Raw genomic sequence first — 23,073 nt, forward strand, 5'->3', positions numbered from 1 at the left:
AAGCGGAAACCGGAAAAGCTGTGAAGTATTTGTAACTTGACGTAGCGGTATATCTTTTTTTTTTCTTCCACTGAGCGGCGGAAACGAGAGTCCCCACTTTTTTTTCCGCGTCAAGTTCGTGCCTCAAAGTTTTTTTTTTTCTCTCTCTCTTCTTTTAAGTCAGAGACATTGTCGCGTCAAGTCACAATGGAAGCCAAAGAGACCATTTTGTGCACTTCTTCCCGCTGAGGTCGACTCTTGCTTTAATTTTTCTTTTTCTTTTTTGGTTCTTCCCGCCGACGCCACTTGAGTGGGCAACTTTTTGGATGCCTTTTCGCCACATTTCCGTTATGCGAAGTCCAAACTGTTGTGTTGTCGTCGTGCAGCGGTGGGTGCCCGTCCGAGATAACGGAGAACGTGAGTACTGTAACTCTCTCTACTTATTTACATTATAATACTTCAACAACTTGCTGTCTTATGGCCACATGGCAACACTGTCCCCCAAACGACGACTCCCCAGGAATGCGTTGACGTTCTTAACACTGCAGTTATTTGTCCCTTTTTTCATCTTGAAACTGCTCTGGAATTGTATTTAAAAGGCGACTAGGACGTTTTCTGCCATTGCTCGTGAAGTGCTCAGCGTGCATAAACTTGGCGTGTGTTTGTGTATTTTGAAGAGAAGTTGGAAAAAGTCCACGTTGTTATGACGCTGTCATTGAAAAATTGACGTAAGTCTGGCTGTGGTCACTATGGCAATGACGCAGCATGGCACCACGCTAGCCCATCTTTCCTGCACATCTTTGTATATGTACAAACAGAGAGATAAGTTTGTTATGTATTGACATACTTATCATCGAATAGATCCTCACGTCTTAGGGAGTCGTAGAAATTCTATGCATACGTGTCTTATAACCAGTTTAGTTGCCAAGCTGTTTTTAATGCCTGTGCCTCGCCGTTCTGAGGTTCGGGGTTCGAATGTCAGGTCCAGCCTTACTGCGTAGAGTTGAATGTTGCGTCATCATATTCAATGTACTTTTAGGGAAGACATTTTAAAATGTTTAAGAATCACTAGGAGAAAATAAATTGCCCATAATACTGATTGTGAATGGCTGTTTGACGACATGGGTTGCGACTGAAAAGTCCAAAAGGTGACCAACATCAACTGGGACCTGCTCCAGATCATTTGTACCCTGGTCAGGATTAGCATCATAAAAAACAGATGGTTGGATGGACAAAAGAATACACAACAGGTGTTAATTGAAGCTAATATGTTACTTAATAAGCCTATGATCTCAGTTGTATTTAACTTTAAAGTTAAAAACATTTGTCTTAAATGTTTGCATTTAATTTGACTACTCTTTGTGTTCAAACATTTACTTAGCTTAATTTTTTTCTAAAATTAACATTTCATATGAATTATCATTCAAGTTCTTAAGTTCTTTATTTTCCCATATTAAAGTGCAGTGATCAAAGTGCACGTGAACTTACAGCAGCTTACAATGATCCATCCATCTATTTTCTGTCCCGTTTTGTCCCCATGGACGTCGCGGGCATGCCGGAGCCTATCCCAGCAGTCATCGGGCAGTAGGGGGGGGACACCCTGAACCGGTTGCCAGCCAATTGCAGGGCACACAGAGACAAACAAGCACTCTCACTCGGAGAAAACCTACGCAGGCGCGGGGAGAACATGCAAACTCCACACAGGGAGGGCCGGAGGTGGAATCGAACCCGCACGCTCGGAACTGTGAGGCGGACGTGCTAACCAGTGCAACACCGTGCTGCCTGGCTTACAATATGTATTGTTAAAAACCTCTGTCTGATGTTATTATATTATTATATACCATCGATTTGAAAGGCACTTTGAAGCGTTGCTTGGTGTAAATCAGAGATGAACTGCGTTTGTTTCCGCATACATACACAATGTGCAACATGGAGGTTGTGCTTAATTTTTCAAGAAGAAACCGGATGTCCGCCGTCGGTGGCGGATCAGTCCACGTGACCGCGGCCTCACGCCTCGCCGCTATCGGCCGGCGTCTCTTCCTCTCTTCTCTGGGTTTCCAAGAACTCCGCCGACGAGACCACGAGTGAGGGAGGTAAAGGATTGGAGGGGGGGGCACAGAGGGAGATAAGTGCCTGATAGATCGGAATGGGAATTTAAAAAAGAAAAACCAAATTAAGGCGGAAATATAGAAGAGAAAGAAACTTTGTGCAGCAGAAAAGTGGTGCAATTTGAAGTTCAAGCCATCATCGCCCATGATGTCGGTTAATTCCCTACACATTATTTCCTACGAGATTTCCTCGTTTTCTGGAATGTAAACGAGCATCGTGGAACGCTTAGTGTTTGAATTTACAGGTTCCGCTTTTTGTCCGGGAGCTACCACAGTGTCTAGAGTTGTGTGTTGTGAAGTTTCTTTTCTTTTTTGGTGCAAAATAATCTAAAAAAACAAAAATTCCCAGATTGTGCTCATGTTTGTTTTGAGTACAACACAGAAGTGTCGTCTTCAAAGCCGCCATAATTAGAGAGCGTTGGCACTTTGGGTGTCTTTACTCCGACGTGAATGTTGGGTGGGAAAAAAATGTTGATTACAGGTCCAGTTTAGTTGTGCTGGGGACGGACGGTCGATGGGAGGAGTGGCTAGGCGGGTTGGGGGGTACGTGTGCCTGCTTGTCGGTGCTGCGGTCGGTTGTTTGCCGTTTAGTCACAAGACGCTTCGCCAGGCGTCAAGGGTACATCTTGACATATTCCTTCCCATGGGTTTACTGCTAGCTACATTTTGTCTGTCTCAGTAAGAGCCACCACTTAACCCATAAGGTCCTCGAAAACAGTGGAACCTGCGAGGTAGAACAATTCATTTCTCCGATAGGAAATCAATTTGGCCCTCACTATCGGGGTAATTGAGATAAAACCGAGTTCCCGGGATGAATGGACTTAGCTTTACCACCGAGCAATGACTATTAGGTTGGGAAAGCGTTATATAAATAAAGATGGATTGTATCGTCTTGAAGTCGATGAATCGGCTCATTCGTTTTGGTGGTTAGTAGGTGCAACAAAAAAAAAAAACATCCTCTCCAATTAGAATTCCAGGAATTCAGACGAGACGCGCTAATTACTCCCAGAGTTCCACGCCAGTATTTCACGTCTGTTAAGCGTCTTCACAGTTTGAATTAAGTAGTCACACTTCGGAATGAGTCACTCTGTAAGAGTGAGAGACGGCTTCATATTCCCAGGGTGGAATCTTTGAGACGTGTTTTTATGGTGTCAATTCCTCTTGGCTAGGATGTGAATGATAGAAAGTCGCTTCTCCTCAAAGATCTCCTGCAAACAAGCGTGCGTTTAAAGATTCCAACAGTAAGTTTGCGCTTCATATTCTTTTGTTTTTTTTTGGAACTTTCAAGTCTGTGCAGCTGCATTCAAGCTCGTCCATTGTTTCGACTGTATGCACAGTGCACTTGAGAATGCGACTTGTGATAAGAACTGACCATAAATATTTGACTTGTAGAAATATTATCTATAGTGCTGTTTAAAAAAAAAAGATATATACGTACGTGTGTGTGTATGTGTGTGTGTATGTATGTATGTATGTATGTATGTGTGTATGTGTATGTATATATATGTATATATAAGAGCAAGGTTGTTGGACTTTGACCTTTTTTTTTTTCTCCGTATTAAATCCGGCTGGGTTTTCTAAAAAGGTATGGAGGCTTCTCAAAGCATTTGTCTAGTTTCCCCAACCAAACCAACTTTGTTGATCCATAGTCCCCACCAAGTAGGCAATTTCTGCAACACAGCATCCCGTCATCTGATCGTGACATCACAGCGCCTCTGATACGACTTTAGAAGGTCTAAATGGCGAGGTCAACTTCATCCCCCTGTTCCGTGTTGGTGCCGAAACAGCGAGAAGAGGGCTGGCTGCCGCTGCTGCTGCTTTTACTGGCAGTGTAACAGAGGCTTGTATGTTTGCTCATGGAGATGCTAATAAGGATCGCTTTGTGCTTTGTCGTGTATGGCCAACAATCTTCTGTAGTGTCTGCAAGCCCTGATGCTTGCCACTGGCCCCGTTCCCAAGCCCCCCCCCCCACACACACACACACACACATGCACACACACACACACACACACACCACCACAATCACGTGTGCATCCTTCCAAGATGCCTCTGCTCATCTCAGTCATTAGATCCCTTTGCTTTATTAATTCCTCAAAATGACAATAACGATCGACTGCGGGGCTTTAATTGACATTTTTGAATTCATCCTACTTAAAGGGAGTTTGTGATTGTTTGCTACCCAGGAACGTTTGTCTCCGTCCCTTTCGTGGTCATGTCTCGTCTTGCCTTGGCGACACTCCGCTCCTGAGTCTGTTGTTGTATTCCTCATACTTTGAGACGTTGCTTTTCAGTTTTCCCCAGCGCGCCTCCGAGTTCCCAGACCACAGGAAATGGCTCCCTCCGCGAGCAGTACAGCTTTATTTCTGTGCGTCTTAAGAATAGTTGCATTGTGTCGCCGAGGAGCGCGCATTGTTGTGGGAATGCACAACACAGTTAAAGAATTCCGCTCCAAAGCAAAAAAAAAAAAAAAAAACCTTTGCCGACTTTCCGAGTGATTACCACTTGACGTTTGTGCTTGCTACCACAGGGGAAAATAAAATATTGAACGGATTGCTCATAGGATACAACCAACCAACCATTTTCTCAACCGCTTAGTCCCCACGGGGGGTATCCCAGCCATCATCGGGGGACACCCTGAACCGGTTGCCAGCCAATCGCATGGCACACAGAGACGAACAACTATTCGCACTCGCACCTAGGGACAATGTGGAGTGTTCAATCGGCCTACCGAGCATGTTTTTGGGATGTGAGAGGAAACCAGAGTGCCCGGAGAAAACCCACGCGGACACGGGGAGAACATGCAATCTCCACACAGGGAGGGCCGGAGGTGGAATCGAACTCGCACCCTCCTTACTGTGAGGCGGACGTGCTACCCAGTGCGCCACCGAGCCGCCTCATAGGACACAGTAAATGCCAAAAGTAAGGCAAGGGGCAGGGGTGGCTGAAGGTTACGTGGCCGCTCAGTGTTGATACTTCAACAGAGTTGAATTCAGAAGAATTTCGGAAAGGAAAAAATAAATAAATATTCCACCGGGCTGTTTTGCAGAGTCGCTCCAGGCCTCCCGCTTGTTTCACCACAAATCAGCTGATGCTCCGCTCAGGCTGTGGGAAGTAAGACTAAGGTTATCTCATGTTTCAGTGTCGCTTCCTCCTTTACAAAATGTCCTTCAATTATGCAAGCAGGCGCGCGTGCGCATGTTTGTGCATACGTGCGCGCGTCGAAGCGCGATCTCGCCTTTCTCTTGACACAAGCACAGAGGGAAGCCGAGACCCGTCTCGTCCCGTCTCGTCATCCCCCCGTGTCGTTTGCTCGTCATGGAGGAGTCGTGCACTTTTGCACAACGGTGCTTCCCGCTGGCCTTTCGCAGCAACTTGTCGTCCTCGATTAGAACATTTGAAGCCAAACGTTAACTGAAAAAGGTCACATGGTGTCAGTTCTTCCTAACTGGAGTTTTGGATAACGTGAAGCGGCCTGCTTTTTTTTTTTTGCCTTTAACAAATAAATAAGAAACGCTTATTGTTTGGCAGTCCGGTTTATCCACCTACATCCTCTCAGCTTTACAAACTTGCACGATATGAATATGAAAATTCCTGAAAATTGACCTGATTATTGAAACTGTGCCTTATAATCTGGTAGTCAAAACAAAAAGTCCTAAATTGCATTTTCATTTGGAAAAAAAAAAAAAAAAAAGGCTGTTTCCACCGAACACCTTTCTGCTTGCTTATCAGGTGAACTCTGTTTGTTCCTTACCTCGACAAGCCACGTCATTGTTAAAGAACCATTTGGCGGATGTTAAAACAGATGAGCTATCCGTCAAACCCTCCATCACAGCAAGATCTCTACCATTGAACAGATGACTCATCGTATTTGTGTCCTTCTTGCTATTTTTCACCCCTCTTTAAATTGCACTTTGTGGACAGAACCGGATGTGGGAAAAATGGAAGAAAATACCGAGTGGATCCTCAGTGCAATTACAATAGCTTCCGGAAAAGCCCAGGCCTTATGGAAGTGTCACTCAACTGAAGCGCCATCAATCAGTCAGCGCCCATGATGTCATCACAAGGAAATGTACATTGGCTTTACGTAGCAGTCGGTGCTTGCCAGGGCAGGGCAGGGCAGGGCAGGGCAGGGCAGGGCAGGGCAGGGCTCCCGGTAGCTTCCTGTCGCTGTGATTGCAGCCCACACAGAGTTAAGATCCAGTCTGACTCAGTCTGACTCCACCACCTGGACCCAAAATTTGTGATGTTTACACTTCCTGACCTCCCCCTTATTATTCACTCATCCTTCAATGGCTCTCGTCTTAACTTTTCTCCGTGTGGCTTTCTTGTTTTAGTCCCCCCCCTTTTCTTCTAATAACCTCGTGCCCACACACTCGCTACGCTTTGCAAGTGTAACCCACACTGATTCACTCTGTGACTCACACAATGAAAATTCAAAGGTGGTAACAAAATCTGTTTTTCATCCCAGACACTGTGATGCACATGTTGCCTTGTTTTTTTTTTGTTTGTTTTTTTGGTCTTCCCCCTCCCCTCCGCTTCACGTTTTTGGGAAAACCGCGTTTGATGTGTCTGATCAATTCATTCCATGCAGTCCTATTAGACCACAAGTTGTTTGTCATTGATCGTAAGAGGAACTTTGGATTTTTGAAGATGCATAGGAGGACAAAAAAAAAAAAAATCCTTTCCGGGGCCCGCTAATTTGTGCCACCCTGCATATAACATAACAAAAGAAAACAAAAACAAGATATTGGAAAAATAAAAGCTACATTGTCGATTTATTGATCCCGAAGGCAATTCAGGACTGAAGAAATATGTTGGTCTTGTGGGTCAAGAACAAAGAGCATTTTAAGGCTCGTTAGATAACATTTGTAGAATTTGCAATATCAGAAGACGACCACACCACAGAGTATTTTGGTGCCGCTGACGGGGCAGGAACTGATGACACTTTCAGTGCCAAATTGTGGTCAAGTGGGTTATTTATGACCCAGGAGAAAGTGCATCGTCATTGTCGGCAAAAGTGGAAGGCAATCAGTTAGTATTTTCCTGAAGTTTTTCTGAGACTTATCTCAAGACCCAAACTGGTCATGAGTGTTGTAGTCGTACAACGAGTCCTTGTCATTGTGAAAATGGAGCAAGTTGAAAAAAAAAAGTCGTAAGTCAAAGCTTTAATTTATTTGCCCTTCACGCTGTTACATTTATGATGTAACCTTCTCTGCGCTAAAATTAGAAATATGCCTGTTCCGTGTATTAAGTTCCATCCCTTTAGAGATTTGGAACTTTTCTCAAATTCCATTTTATCAATGGCACGCCAGTGTTGCTTCGAGAAAACTGGAAGTTCCCCAGTCATAGTCTAGTGATAATCGAGTTGCCATTACGTTTGATGATTTGTCTAGTTGAAACGAGGAGGCTTTTCTCATAAACCACTTGGCAAAAACTAACCTAATTGTGCAATGTACAGTACCAATGAGCTGCAAGCGGTACATGGTTTAGGAACCGGCCAGGATGCAATGAGGTCTGTAGCGTGCCCCAAATCAACCCAGCGAGTCACGTGGTCGGTCAACCGGCTCGTCATCATTTTGACGATGAGCTCGGTTCACATTTCGAGTCTGGGTTCGCTCAAGTTCATTGTTTTAACATGTCGAACGTTCTTCTATTAGCGGCACGAGACTCTCTGAGAAATACTTTTTTGCAAGCTGCTTTCCTGGAAAACAATCCAAGCCAGCAGCTGTTTGACACGTGAGTATGTCCAATAAAGTCCTCGCTGCCTGTTTCTGATTTGAAGATCAAGCCATTGTTCATCTCGAGACCTACTCGGTGACTGATGGGCGATGTTTTTGCTTTTAAGCAAAGAATGGACTTAATGGACCAAGTTTGTGGTGGTTGGCAGATGAGGGCTCATGCATTAGTTTGTACAAAAAATGTAAGTTTCCCCCCACAAGCTTGGATTAGGGGGACCTAGTGATGAGGATGGCCATGGGAACAGTGGCGGTCTGAGGTCCCCTCCACCCCCCCCCCCCCCACCCCCCGAGGGATACAGCGAGAGGAAGTGTGTGCGCATATTGAGTCATTCATTGCTGAGTCATCGCTGGGCTGGCCATGCAGATAGAAAGAGCCTTCTAGGGGGGCCAGCTGCAGGGGCGCAAAGGGAGCACGCACTGAGCATGCTCTGTAGAGTACAGGAAGGGGGGGGAATCGGTCGCCGTGACAGGACTCCTCTAGGAACTGTAATGACGCAATATTTCATGAGGCCAACTTTTTTTTTTTTGTTTGTTTGCTCACACCACTGTGTTCGGTTTTGCGGCCAAATAAGCACGTGTGATGTAAGCTCGGGCGCAGAAGCAGCCACCGTCGAGTGGCGTCACTGGGGACATGTGCAGAGATTTGCTCGGGAGATAATTTCTCATGTTGGAGCATATTTTGCTGAACACAAAGAACACACACACACACACACACCTTCTATTTCTTGTGACCGCATATGCATGCGTTTTTTTGTTTGTTTGTTTTTTTTAAACATATTCACAAATACACACACATGCAGCCATGCTTCCTGTTTGTAGAAAAGACCCTTCACCTACTGCACGGGAGGAAGCTGGTATGTATTTTAGGTTCTAGTAAGCAGGCCCAAAAATGTGTTTTCATATCTTAAAATCCTTTCATGAATTGCAGATAGAATATGAATTGTAATCCAATCCAATTAAGATGTGGATTTCCTTTCCAAAGACTGACTACAAACACTTTCTTTGTTGACATAAATGGTTGATTCATGAAACCACCACGCACGCCATGGCTTTCTAATTATACCGGCGAGCTGCTTGTTGGGCGTTGTGCGCCATTTGTGCTTTTTACTTTCACACGGGCACACTTTGTTTGAAAGCTAAAGGTGCTCGCTCGCTTGTGTGTGCGTCGGAGGAGTTGCGTCTTCAAACGGGTCGGTCACGTGCGGTCGTTTCCCGAGCGAGCGAGCGATGGTGTAGCCGGCCGGCAGTGTGGTTGATTGAGAAATTTTCCAACTATGCTTCCTTAGTCGGCCCTCATTCAGTGTCCGTCTCAATGACTTATTGCCGTGTTCATTCATTTCACATTACTTGAGCTTCTGGGATCGTCACGAGGGGAATTTGGAGCAGATGTAATCGTTGTAATTGCTTCCACTCCTTCTCATTTTTGCTCTTTAAGTCATTCACTTCCTTAGTGGACTGAAGATTTCAAACTCTCGAGATCATGAATCTGTCGATTGAGCAGGGGAGCCGCTGGCCCAGATTGGCCTTCTTTTCATCCAGAGACTCGTGTAACTTCATTTGTGACGTTTGAGATGGACGGGAGATAAAACCAGACTTTGGATGTTCCTTTACAAACTTTCGAATATTTGAAAGAATGGCTCCGAATTACATTACAATGTCTCTGTGTTTTGTAACTCTTTTCTTTCTTTTTTTTACTTCCCACTTTCTTTTTTTAATATGCCGTGCCCGCCCATTTATTTCCTTCTGTGTTTTGCTTCTTTGCAGTGATTCTCAGCCGGTCTGGTTACTGCAATGAATGGTAACACATTCCATCCAGCCAGCACCACCGCAACAGTAGGAGGCGGCCCTGGCGTGGCGGCGCTCCCCAGAGGCTGGAGGGAGTTCTGCGAGCTACACGCCATCGCCACAGCGCGGCAACTCGCCGGACACTACCGAAGCTTCGCCAGGGAGCGCCCCCAGCATGACGTCCTCCCGCCCGAGACCTTTTCCAAGCAGTTCACCGACCTCTTCCAGCAGCATTTCCGCTGCGAGGTGGACAAGGATGGCACGCCTCTCCAGCAGAGCGCCTGCGCCGCCACTCCGGGCGCCGCTCCGGGCGCCGCTCCGGCGGTTCCTCCGGTTCCATCGCAGACCGTGATAGGTCGATTGCGAATCGCCGCTTTGTCCGGCGTCCAGGACTACCGGGAAGCGGGTCGACAAAGCGGAGGTGCCGCTCTCTTCGCCATGGTGTCGCCAAAAGTGGAGCCGGTGAGCAGGGAGCAAGAGCGGCCTCTTCGATGTGCGGCGGGAAACCCCCGTTCGGGAAACCCGGTGCTGCTCAGGGGCTTGACCCGTACCTTGGGCAGCGGGTCGCTGTTGTTCCGTAGCCGTAGTAACGAGGAGCTGTCTGTCGCAGACGCTCGACAAACACCCGACTCTTCGGCGCCCGGTCCGGCTCACGCCGATGTCACGCACTTCTCCGTCAATCAGATTCGGCAGTCTGTCAGACGACTTTTTAAGAAACGGCCCCTACCCAGTCCGCCCTCGTCACAGGACCTGTTCGCCAACAACAACAACAACCCCGCCCGCTCCCTCAGCAGCCCCGTAAGCAGCACGGCGGCCTTGGCGTCTGAGCAAACGTTAGCCTCCTCGTCTCTCAACTCCGAAAGCACGCCCACGGCATTGTCGCCGCTCTCGGGGGTCGCCTCCAACTTCCTGGATCGTTTCCGTTGGTTACGCGGCGGGAGCGTGAGACAGAGGAGGTCGGAGGTCAGCGGCTGCTGTAAAGAGGGCCAGCTGAGGTACTTGCTGGTGGACGACACCATCTCAGACTCTTTGCCGCGATGGCAGCGCTGCCGCCTGCTGGTCAGGAGGATCCGGGACGCCGAAGGCGCAGGAGGCGAGGGCTACCAGTTGGAGCTTTATGATCCCTCAAAGGTACAAGCACGACATCTCGCCGTTTCATCCGTACATGTAAAAGAGGTTCAAAAAGCCTCGTCATATTTGGTCAGCCCACTAAGCTGTAGATGTTTTCACCACTCTATCATCAAACAAAGCAAACTACATCTCAGCCTCTCACACATAAACTGGCAAACACACCACACACCGGGGGGGGGGTACAAAATCATTTCCCGCATCCAGCTGTTTTCGTCTCGGAGTTCCCCCCCTTCCATTTTCAAATCGTCTCGCTCTTCCCTCGGTTTGTTTTCACGAGTAAAGATGATCCACTCGGTGCGCCGTGATATTGAACAAGCTGTGAAATGCATCAACCGGAATACAGTAGAACTTGCAGACTTCCCTTTTCTCAGGCTCTAATCATAAAATGTGTTTAACGTCATAGTTTAACGTCGCCATTCCCAGTACGTATATGCCCACCGATTAATCGAATGCTTTTGATTTCGACGCAATGAGCATTTGTGACTCGAATCATTTGGGCTTCCAATTACACTTCTTGTGAAGTTTTATCTCTTTTTAGAATTGCATTATGATGTAGTATTTCACATATATAGTATCGGGTAAGTAATTGTGCGTGCGTGCGTGTGCTGTGAACTCATTTGTCACCGATTAGCGTCTCACGTTTTCTCAGTATGACGCACATGCAGTCTATTGTTACGCGTTTGGCACCGGTAGCGTACGACGCTCAGTTTCGTCAAAGTCTAAACACAAATTCATGTCCTCTTGCACTCTAAGCGAGTCGATACACCTCCCACGCTGCTTCCTGTTTGTTTGGGGCTCTCACTTCAGCCACATGCTCTCTCAAAGTGTTCCCACGTGTGACTCCGTTCGGACTCCCGACAGCAAACTCACGTTTGTGTGTCAGCTTTTTGGGCTGAATAAACGACACGCTTTGAAATAGCGCATCACTTTTTCATCTTTCTTTACTCATGCGTGAGCTGCTGGTGTTTGGCGACGTCATCTCAAAACACGGCAATATTTGAAGCCGGTCCAGCTGGGAGGCGGCTCGGCCCAGTCATCCCAAGTGGCTTACTTACTCGGTCACTCGTGGAAACAGAGTCCGGGTGTATCCCGGCCCCGCTGGCTTAAGCCAGGTCAATGAGAAAGATCTCGCGTGCGTTGGCCCACTCGAGTTTTATATTTAGAAGCCTCGGAGCTCTCTGCCAGCTGCGAGCCCAACCGCATGCTCGGAGTCATCGACTTAATGATAGAGTCGCAGGCAGGCGCGCGCTTGTGTCCGCGCATACGTGTACGTTTGCGCAGGACGGCCAAGGTCCTGGCAGGACCAAACTCATCGGGGTTCTCTCACTTTGTGTTTGTGCACACGCGTGTGGAATCTTGGCAAGGCAGAGCGCCCCGAGAATGGCCTTAAAAGGAAGGAGAGCTGTTCACTATCATGCGCACGATTTAAGCCTGGTGAGGGGAAACGTCTTCAAACTTCACCCACGACAAAATAACTCCCTCCGTGTACGAGCACCAATGTGGCACTCGTAAAGCGACTTGTATTTATATCGTTTCGGTTCTATCGGTCATTTAGCGGGAAGAGGAAGCTGTTTGGGAACTGATAATGTAACGCGGCCGTAAGCAGTCCGAAGAATTCATCCGAAAACGGAATCATCCCGCCTGTCTGCGGTGACAATGAGGTTCAAAAGCAAAGTCAATAAAAAAAAAAAAAAGCAAATGTGGGTTTTTGTCAATGTAGGCAAAAGCAAAGGCTCTTTCACTTCTGCATTGTCTGGATCCGAGGCCGCATATCGGAACATGTCAAAGTCTTCTACATTATGAACAAAATGCAAAATGTTATTCGTAGCCATATTGAATGTATTGCGTGTATCAAACGCTAAACGTGTTTCTTTTTTCTTGAATTATTCATATAGTTTGAATTTCAGGTTTGGCCTTCCTGTCTGCCATTTGCATGTTCTCCCCATGTTTCCATAATCTTTCTCCAGGTACTTCCACTTCCTCCCCACATTTTTTTTTGCAGACCGTCTGGTTTTGCGGATTCGATTCAAGGCTCACTCGATCGGTTTGCAGCCGAGCGTAACGCGGTTGGGATGAGAATTAGCACCTCCGATTCTGGGAGCGAAAAGGGTGGCGTGTCCTCTCTTCGTATTGGGATTCCCCCTGGACAAAAGTGGCCACATTTCTGACTGAATTCACAAAGTTCTTTTTCTTAAGTACATAGGCTTTGTTTTCTTCTGCACGCGTGATGACAAAACAGTCGGCTTCCCTGCAGAAGTGAATCTTGTCATTTCAGCTGAAAGGACGGAAGCCAGAAGGACATCTCAATCCTTAGCTTGGGTATCTTCAACCTGTAAACAATTGACATTCCCTTCTGTGCCAAATACGAAGCGGCCACAGTTTCTCCAGATTGTCATCTGTCAGCTCTTTGCAGCGCAAACGCTCGTTCCTTTCATCCCATGCGGTCGCGCACACAAAGAGCCTGCCGACAAGTTCCCAGTGTTGCCAGGAAAGTTGTGGTGTCGCTCTTCTTTCCAAAAGCCACTTTAGTTCCCACAGACGGCCGAGTGTGTTTCCTCGGACCTCCTGTAGGCTTTGTCCTCATCACATCTCAGCTGTATGTTTATTCCATTTTTTTTTTTTTCTCGCTCTAATCTTTCCCACATGGTTTCTTTTCATCCTCTTTTTTTTACTTGTCCTTTGTCATCTCTACGTGTTGCCCTCCGCTCTTTATTGGCACCAATCTATTGGAAGAGATGACTGGAAAATTTGTCATCCCTTTTCACTGGAAGTACCCTTCCAGTATTAGCATTAGCATTAAGCTTTGCGATCTTTATTCCAATTTTGCTTTATGGATCAGCATTGTCTTATTTTTTTTTCACGTTTGCCTTTTCCAAGCTCAAGAGAGTCAAGGGAGCTGCTGGCCAGAGGTTACGAAAGGGCGTCTGTACTTTTTTTTGATCAGCCCGACCGGCCGGTTCAGCCGCTGCGTGTTACTTTAGTCTCTCGTATGGCAACATGCAGCATTAATTAGCCCCTTGTCGTTCGCATACCACAAGCACACATGGGGCCCAGTCAGCTGAAGCAGAAAGCATCTGAGAAGAGACACCATAAGTCAGGAAAGAAGGAAGATTTGGAAGGGTCGTATTGTTGCCTTGAGCTCAAGCTTTTGCTCCAGTCTTGTGTAATCTCTTTTGTGTTTCACGGTTGATATTGTTACCGAAGTCACTTCTTTGTTGAGGTGGGAGGAGTCAGGTGGATCAAATCATTTTTTTCAAAAAAACTGGGGGGGGGGTTTTATTACAAATTTCTAGCCTGGTGTTTGCACTCTCTTTATTTTTTTAATTGATTTCTTTTTATACAATTATCAAAAGAAATTGTGTAATAATAATAATATGAAGAACCCCAACATTTTGGCGGTGCTTGCATTCTCTTTATTTATTGATACAATTTTCTAGCTTGTTAAAAAACCTGGAATAATAACAACACAAAGAACCCTAAAATTTTGGTGGTGCTTGCGTTTTCTTTATTTTTATTTTTTTTTGGACAATTTTCTCGCTTGTTAATAATAATAAAAACTCTCAAATTTTCTCTAGAAATGGGCTCGGGCAGAAGCTTAACTTGGACTGTAGCGAATCCCTTCAAAGTCATTCAGTTTGCACGTGTGTTTCGGTGTGAAAAAAAATCAAGAGAAACATCTCAAGGAAGTGAAGTGGTTAGAGTCATGTGGTCAAGATGTTTGTCAGATCTCGCTCTCGTTTCTGCGGGAGGCCGCTGGCTGGCAAACGGCCTTTTTTCATGCATGTGCCTCTATTTTCTGATCCATTTTGTCTTTTTTTGGTTTTTTTGGCCTGGTTCTGTGCCAACTGGGAACCAAAACACAAATGAAACGGGACCCTGCCGAGCTGCACGTGGAAATCCCCCAAAGTAAAGCTTCAACCAACTTTTTCCAATACCTAGAGACACAGATAATACATAATCATATCCTTCCTATTAACATTTAAGGTCAATTAAAAAAAAAAAGCCAATGTTGATGATCTCTCTCTCTCCGTCTCTCTCTCTCTCCGTCTCTCTCTCTCTCTCTCTCTCTCTCTCTCTCTCTCTCTCTCTCTCTCTCTCTCTCTCTCTCTCTCTCTCTCTCTCTCTCTCTCTCTCTCTCTCTCTCTCTCTCTCTCTCTCTCTCTCTCTCTCTCTCTCTCTCTCTCTCTCTTTGCCGACATTTTGGCAGCGTATGAGCCTGACTAGTCACGTTTGGCGCCAATGCCGGTGTGGAAAAAGTTATCACGCACGGCCTGATCCGGTCTGGTTCCCGATGCAGGCGGTGCTCGTGCTCTGCTGGTTCTGGGAAGTGACCGAAGCACTCACTTTCACGAGTGCTTAACAAACTCCCGCTAACCGGCTCCTCCGTTGAATTGCAGTTAGTGAGGGATTTTTTTTCATCGCTCTGTAACAGACACACAAAGTCACACGGCAACACACGAAAGCAATTTTCACTCTCCCGAAGACGAGAAAAGTTGCTCTCGATTTTCGGCAGTGATGACGACAAAGTTCCACGCTGGCATACGTGCTCAATAAAATGAGAGGTTTATGGCGGCATATGACAGTGCCGCAAATCTTTCCTGGCAAAACTTAGCACGTGTGTGAAAAGAGAAAGCTCAAGGTTGAATGAGGATGTTTTTTGTTTTTTTTAATTTGTAGATATATTTTTTTCATAGGTCTTGAATAATATCAAGTGTTTTAGGGCCTCTTTGGTAATTTTCTTCTTTGGTAATATTTTAGCTAATTCATTGAAAGGGAGCCAAGTTGACTTCCGTGAATCTTTGGTGTGTGTGTTGTTTTTTTTTTTGTGTGTGTGTTTTTTTTACTTCTGCATATTTTGCCAGCGCTTCACAATTTCTCAGAAGCGCAAAGAGAAGCGAACTGACACATTTATTCATCCTCCTCCACCAATTTCCTAGAACCCTCTCCTCGATCAGTTTTGCTAGCCCAGCAGTAGCACGTTTTGGTGTGTGTGCGCTTTTTTAAAAGTAAGTAAATGTGCATTCCGTCGCCACATCCTCCTCCCTGCCACAGATGGTGGCGATAGGCGATGAGATCGAAAGCTGTCTTGACTACCTCGGTTGGAGACATCATTTTTCAATTTCCTCACTGGACTCTTGATTAGGTACAACTGAAATGAGATCCAATACAGACATTGGGTTTTGTTTGAAAACTGGCAAGCCTAAAAAAAAAGGAGTATACCGGGAAATATTATTTGAAGATGTCATGTAAATATGAATGAAACGCAGGAAAACCCAAATCAAATCAATTGTAGGGATAGCAGAATGTCCGTTACCATGGCGATGGCCTTGCAAATGGGACCCTGGGAATGTCACGTTGGACATCCTGTGTGTCACCCAAGTGTGGGCGTGCTCGCTCAGCACTGCATACGTGCGCTTGGGACGAGGTCGCGCGGTCACATCTGTCGCCGTGTCGGTTTTGGAAGCGCGTCTGCGCCGTGCGAAGGTGTGCCGAGGAAGTGTGACCGTGAAAGGCCGCGGTGAAAGTTGAGTCAATGTGAAAAAGAGAGAATCGTCATAATAGGCTCGCCACATCTCAAAGCAAACCTTCTTCGAAGACTTTCTCATCTGAATATCACGCTGCTATTTTCATTCACAATTTGGGAATGATTCATTCACATTATCAGGACCGTTGCATTCTTTCATCTCTCAACTTAATTTGTATCAAAATGTGATGAGGAAACATCAGGATATTTCTTGACTGGAGGGCGAGAAATTCAAGCACACTCGGGATCAGTCATTTGAGATTCCGATCAAAAAAAAAATCCCGTGGGGGCTTTACTTGCTCTCACTAGCTTTCTCTGTGTAATGTCCAATAGTGTCTCCATAGACCTATATTTTTATGAATTTTTTTTATTGATTTATTTGTGGACATTTATCCTTTGACATCGCTCGTAGTTTAATTCTCCTATGTGGCCATTCCTCCGGAAAAAAATCTCAATCAACCCGGTGAACCTAATGAGTGTGTTGCTTATATGTGAGCATTTATTGTGTGTTATCTTGAGATGATCAGTCATCCGCATGCTCTGACCTTGCTCCCTCAGTGGAGTTGATTCACCAGTTTAGATGTGTTGCTCAACCACTCGACATCTGCTGCGTGTTTCTTCTCCTTCTTCTTCTTCTTGTTCCTCTTTGGGCCACACATGGTTCCTCAAAGTCATTGCAAACTCATTCACATTCGCACAATCAAATTCCTCTCTGTGAGTCACTCTGGCAAAGAGCTCATTAAATGTCGCTCGCACTGGTGGCACGTGGTCGGCATTTTGAAATCTGGAGTATTTGATTTTATTTATTGATGAATTTATTTGTTTTAATGAGAGGGTTGATCAGAATCCGCTGTTTGTGGTTACTTTTATGAAGCAAGCTCTCAAAGCAGTCAAGTCATCACCTCTAAACGGAAGAGATGGAACCCCTTTTGCTTGTATGGATAAAGGACAAAGAGATTGAAACGATCGTATGTGAGAAGGCCAACGCCTTATATTGGGTTATGTTAACCTTATGTAAGTTGCATAAAAAAAAAAAGCTAAGTTAATATGAAGTTCACATACAGTAAGTTACGGAACATATGTGTTGCTAAGGCACAGTGACAATAAAAAAAAACTTTTATTGATTGTCTTTGTAATTCATTGCTTTTTACATCTCTCTGATATCATCCATTTGTTTTATTGCTATGTGTAATTATCTGCAGTATTTATTAAGGAGTTATCTTTGAACCAATAAAACCAATTACAGTGTATCCTTATGGGAATATTTGATCCAACATTCACTTTATATATTTTATATATTTAAGTATATGTGTGTGTAATTATGTGTGTGTGTGTGTGTGTGTGTGTGTGTGTGTGTTTATTTATAATATGTATATATATATATATTTTATATATATCGTATAAATAAATAAATAAAGGCCTTGGCCACAGAGGGCAAATCTGCTGGTGCAACTTCACTTTTAGTCACTTCCTCATTATCACACACATCCGACCCAATGAGTCATTTCCCTCCCTCTCACCTCCGTGTCAGGCTGCCGGCACACGTCTCGTTGATGATATTAGTCGCCCGACGTTCCGTTCTGATGGCGCCCATTCACAAAAACTGTCCATCTGAGCAAATGGAGCGGCCGCACGGTTAATCTGTTGTTTGGTTGCGTGTGCGTGTGTGCGTCTGCATGTCGGATTAGCGTAGACATTCCTCGGGCTCACACACACACACACACACACTGTCACATGGACTGAGACTCATCCGGCGCACAAAAGCCCTGGAATCTGCTCTCCATCGCTCCCTCCTTCTCCCCACAAGCGACCACCCCCGCTCCCCCAACGCCGTTTCTCTCGCCGTCTCGTCTGTTTCCTTTTGACGCTTTTGTTCTCTCACGCCACCCCCCCCCCCTCACATTTCTTTACCGCGCTCCCCGGCGTACAGCGTGTTGTCCCATGGGTTGCCGTGTTGATTCTAGAAAGGCATGCGAGCCTCTTCTGTGCTCCATGTTTGGACGGGAGGAAGTCATAGCAGAGCGGCAGGGGAGCCATGATTGCTGTATGCGTTTCAGTGCATGTTTGGATGGATGGATGGATGGATGGATGGATGGATGGATGGATGGATGGATGGATGGATGGATGGATGGATGGATGGCTTGTGCCGCCCCCATGCCCCGTGGCAAAGATGGCAGCTGACAAAAACACATGCAGGCGTGCCAGTCAGAGAGGTGAAAGGTTAAAGCGTGTAATTGCTAGGCGGCCTCGATGCTGACAGGAATGCCAGAGTGACTCGCATTTGCCGCTTGCTGAGGCGCTTACGTGAACGTCTATGGTCGTCTGTCTCTTCCAGGCCTCGGCTCCCAAACTGACGACTCACTGCTCAGATATCCAAGAAGTCCGTCGCTGCAACCGGCTGGAGATGCCCGACAACTTAAACACGTTTGTTTTAAAGGTGCGTGATTGTCGCCGAGAGCCTTCGCTCGATTGCGTAGCTCTGTTTCAAAAGCCTCTTCGTGTGCCCCCCCCCCCACCCCCCACCCACCGAAAGGTTAACCGAGGGAGTTTGATATTTGAGACCGACAACGACCAGCAGGTCAGCTCCTGGACCACCGAGATTAAAGAATGCATCAGCAACAGGTGGGAAACATGACGCAACCGACACAACTTTGAATTCTCTCATATTTAGTTTGACTCCATTTCCGTTGGATGAAAAAAATGTCCCCCAAAGTGGACTTCATGCATGAAGTGGACAGCCATGCGGCGCAAGAGGAAGTGTGGGGGAGGGAGGGAGGGCTGATTGCTCTGGAGAATAGCCCAGTTTGTCTCATTTCTGCAGATGTCCAAATGCACACACGCACGCAGAGTTCAGAGGTCACCCTTGACCCCTGCGCAAAGTCACATTACACCCGGAGTATTTAGGAAACACAAGCTAACAGGTGCGATGTTGAAACAAGGTCCTTCGGTGTCATACAACATAACTTGCTTTCCATGTAGCGGACGCACACAAACACACACACACACACACACACACACACACACACACACACACACACACACTCTCACACTTTGACTCTCTGCCTCTCATTGTCTGGCACTTAAACAATTCAGCACTGCATGCTTGAGAGACTTGTAACAAGTTACGTAAAAATTAAATTAAAAGTGTGCCTCTGAGCAACATTCATGTGCAGCATGCGTGTGTGTGTGTGGGTGCGATTCAGATTGGGCAGTGTGGATCTGGAGCCCCTTCCCTCCCCGGCTGACAGCGCCGTTTCGACCAATCACAGGGCAAGCTCAGAGTCTGGAAGTCAAAGTGATTGGCGGACCGCTTCATCCCACACGGCCCCCCAGACTCGTCCTGTCACAATTAGCTGTAAGTATTGTCCTTTCATCAAGTTTTCGGATGAATTCAATAAGCAGTTTATCCTATGGTGAGGCTTGAAAATGACTGGAATGCAAACAAATCTCCTCACATACGTGGATTCCATTTGACGAATATAAACGTCAACGGCAGCGAATGCCTGCTTTTCGGGTGCAGCCGCCGACCTCTTCCCATTTTTTTGCCGCTTCCTCAGGCCCGGTCAACTTGGCTCTGCCAGAGCCGCTCATCCACAAGACGGATCACTTCCTTTTCTCCTACCCGTGGTTCCACGGCCACATCTCACGCGTCAAGGCGGCCCACCTGGTTCAGAGCTCGGGGGCCGAGGGGCACGGCGTCTTTCTGGTGCGTCAGAGCGAGACGCGACGAGGGGACTACGTCCTCACTTTTAATTACCAAGGAAAAGCCAAGGTGCGCCGGGAAGCCTCAGCAAGATCCACATTCAGGGGTCCGGTTCTGATCGGCCATTTTTTTTTTTCTGCGTGCAGCACCTGCGTCTCTCGCTGACCGAGTGGGGGCAGTGTAGGGTGCAGCACCTGCGCTTCCCCTCCGTCATGGAAATGCTCAGCCACTTCCGCCTCTTCCCCATCCCGCTGGAGTGCGGCTCCGCCGGCGCCGTCACACTCTCCAGCTTCGTCGTGGCCGGTTCCAGCCCCCCTTCGCAGGGTGAGCGTCGCCTTCAAACTCCTTTATTTTCAATTGTATGAATTTTAGGTTCATCCTCAAGTGTGACTGAGCCGAATGTGTGAGAAGTGGCCATGTTTATTTTCCCAGGTCAGCTCTCTGGCGCCCTCTTGGTGCCGTTCTCACTGCACCGCTGGAACTCGGAGCCCAACGTAGCTCATTGCGGCGTGTCTCTCAGCTGCAGCCAGGCGACCTCCTCTTCGTCCTCCTCTTCCTCATCCTCCTCCGCCGCCACGGGCACTTCCGGCCCGCAGCCGCTTCGCCGGGCCGTCCCGGCCCCGCCGGCTCCGTCGAGCGCCGCCGCCATGGCCGCCATACGCCGCAGCGAGTCCGCGGGCCGGCGACCGCCGCTCCGCCACGGCAACCCGCCCGTCATCCCCCAGCGGGACTCGGACTACGAGCTGGAGCCCGAGCGCGGACGCAAGCGGGCCATCGATAACCAGTACATGTTGCTCTGACCTCCCGCCGCCCGAATGGACGAGATGCTTCCGCACGAGTGTCCGCAGTGAATGTATTTTGACGTTTGGCACAAGGTGGGAAGCAGATGGCTTGTCTTCAAGCCCAGCGAGCAAAAAACTATTTTTATACGTTTTCTAAAGGCAAACTTTTGAAAGGTTGGCTTCGACCAACGCTAGCTTGGTGAATTGACTCTTTTATTTTATTTGTATTTATGTTGGCTGCCTCCCGCCGCCGCCTCCTTTTGATACTTTGCTGACGCTAGATCACTTTTTTTTAACCCCTCCCCCTCAAAAGAAAGAAAGACTTTGATTTTTGGCACAGCGCTCAATTTCTTACACAAGCAACAAAGCACTCTTCTTTCTCTTCTTTGAGTCTTCTGATGCTCTGTCACAATATTTCTCACATTTGCGCATGATTTCAATATGAAAGTGACATGGCAGCCTCGAGGCTGGCACGCTGAAGTTCTGGATTTGAATACTCCAGCTTCCTCTCGCATGCATGTGGTGTCAGTCAATTGTCCGCAGATGTGAATGTGAGTGTGAATGATTGTTTGTCTCTAAGTGCCCTGTGATTGGCCAGCGACTGGTTTAGGGTGTCCCCAAAAGTCAGCAAGCAGCCAAGAGGGCACTTTGGAGATGACGTGTTTTATTTTCTCCAGGAATCCCCAAAAAAAAAAAAACTATATCAACTCTTTCATACAGAGACCCTGCAAAATTGCGTCATTTGCCTTTCACACAGAATCTTCGCAGGTGTTATTCTGCCACTTGTGTCGTTTTGACATAGAGATCCTGCAAAATAGTGAAGCTCCGCCATTGTCATTTACACGGAAGCAATCTGCCGGGATATTTTCGCATGTGTGCACTTTTGAACTGCAACACAGCATCCCGCAATGCATGCCAGCGTCTGGTGACAGGAAAAAAAATAAAAAATTGAACCAAAAATGGGCTGACTAAAACTGGTTCACAACTGGAATTGAGCCAATGCACATATTTCAAATCTCAAAGCAAAAATGACGTACAAATTGTGTTTTCTGTCATCCAATGGACAAGTATTGACTTTTTCTACCTGTCAGTATACATGGCTGGCATAAATCGATTTTAGTAATGAATGAGAGCCCTTTATACTCACTAAGAAATATTTTCTTTATTTGTGAGCCCAAGTGCCTTGTGCATTTCAGCACCATCACGCTTGTGTACATTTTGTTTGGGTGATTTATGAACGTGGGAGTGTTATATTATTATTATTTTCTTTTTTTTTTTTAAACATGTCCAACTCTACTTTTTTAGGTTTTTTTTTTTTTCTTTTCTTTTCTAACACACACACAAGTAGCATTAACTGTTTAGTGTGCATCGTCACCACAACTACAAATGACAAAATCTACTTCCACCACGCTTTATTTTGCGAGCAATGGGATGTCTTAACACTAACGCGCATCCAATTGTTGTTGTTGTTTTTTTTATTTTTATTTTGGCACTTCAACAAAATGGATGAGTGATGTTGTTCTTGCAACTGTAACATGTTGAGTCATCGCGAGTCTCTGCTTCAATTAATTAAAAAGATAGTGTTGTGCAATATTAATTTCACATAGCCACGACGTTCTCATACGATATATATATATATATATATATATATATATATATATATATATATATATATATATATATATATATATATATATATATAATTTGTTTTTAACCAGTGGTGGGGAACGTCAATATGATGAACGTTGGTGGGTTAAGGCTTTTTTTTTTCTGAACTATATGTAACAGTTGAAGTTATATTTAACTTTTTTTCAACTTGCCCCACGTTGGGTTCCCCAGCCCTGCTTCAAAGCTTATCAGCAGTTGCTTCAGCCACTTTTTTAATGACCATGATGATGGTTTGCTGCCAATGTGCCTATTGAGTTGATTTAAAAAATTTCCCGTTAATGAATTGAATGTGTTCTCAATACTGTTTGTGTTTACCTCAGCACTGTAAAGCTCCCCCACCCCAAGACCACCACCACAGAGCTTTTGAATGAAGATGTTGTCTTTGTGTTCACAATCCTTTTTCACTCAGTTGTAAGCCTTCTAAATTATATATCAACTGTACATTGGACTTTTTTTTTTTTTCTTTTGGGGGGGGGAATAAACAACGAGACAAAAAGCCTCCTACCACCCAGTACATTCTTAAGGTAGTTACAATTAACATATCTGAACAATATGAACTTGGTTTTGTTAAAGTATACAAAGGTTTGGGATTTATCAAAAAGTGCCAATTGGTTTTACCAGTTTGATTCAATACAATTTAGTGACTATTTCATTT

At 46.0% G+C, this 23,073-nt stretch overlaps 1 protein-coding gene across 1 annotated transcript; it reads left to right on the top strand.

Annotated features, from left to right (window-relative positions):
• The first annotated feature begins 15 nt into the window (after positions 1–15).
• sh2b3 (SH2B adaptor protein 3) lies at positions 16–22,922 on the top strand. The gene is made up of 8 exons (XM_085908725.1): positions 16–396; positions 9,590–10,741; positions 18,601–18,702; positions 18,799–18,887; positions 19,469–19,620; positions 19,823–20,037; positions 20,115–20,292; positions 20,401–22,922. The coding sequence occupies exons 2-8, from the start codon at positions 9,617–9,619 to the stop codon at positions 20,766–20,768; spliced, it is 2,229 nt and encodes a 742-aa protein (XP_085764851.1). The 5' UTR covers positions 16–396; positions 9,590–9,616; the 3' UTR covers positions 20,769–22,922.
• The last annotated feature ends 151 nt before the right edge of the window (positions 22,923–23,073 follow it).

The sequence above is a fragment of the Syngnathus leptorhynchus genome, chromosome 4 (assembly GCF_054491065.1).
Source record: "Syngnathus leptorhynchus isolate UIUO chromosome 4, UIUO_Slep, whole genome shotgun sequence".
Lineage (NCBI taxonomy): Eukaryota > Metazoa > Chordata > Actinopteri > Syngnathiformes > Syngnathidae > Syngnathus > Syngnathus leptorhynchus.

Bases quoted from the DNA above. Each gene is read 5' to 3' on its own strand.
- sh2b3 (XM_085908725.1), top strand. From the start codon at position 9,617: ATGAATGGTAACACATTCCATCCAGCCAGCACCACCGCAACAGTAGGA. The intron at 18,888-19,468 runs GTGGGAAACATG...GGTGCGATTCAG, and splicing joins AAAGAATGCATCAGCAACAG to ATTGGGCAGTGTGGATCTGG. The intron at 19,621-19,822 runs GTAAGTATTGTC...CCGCTTCCTCAG, and splicing joins TCGTCCTGTCACAATTAGCT to GCCCGGTCAACTTGGCTCTG.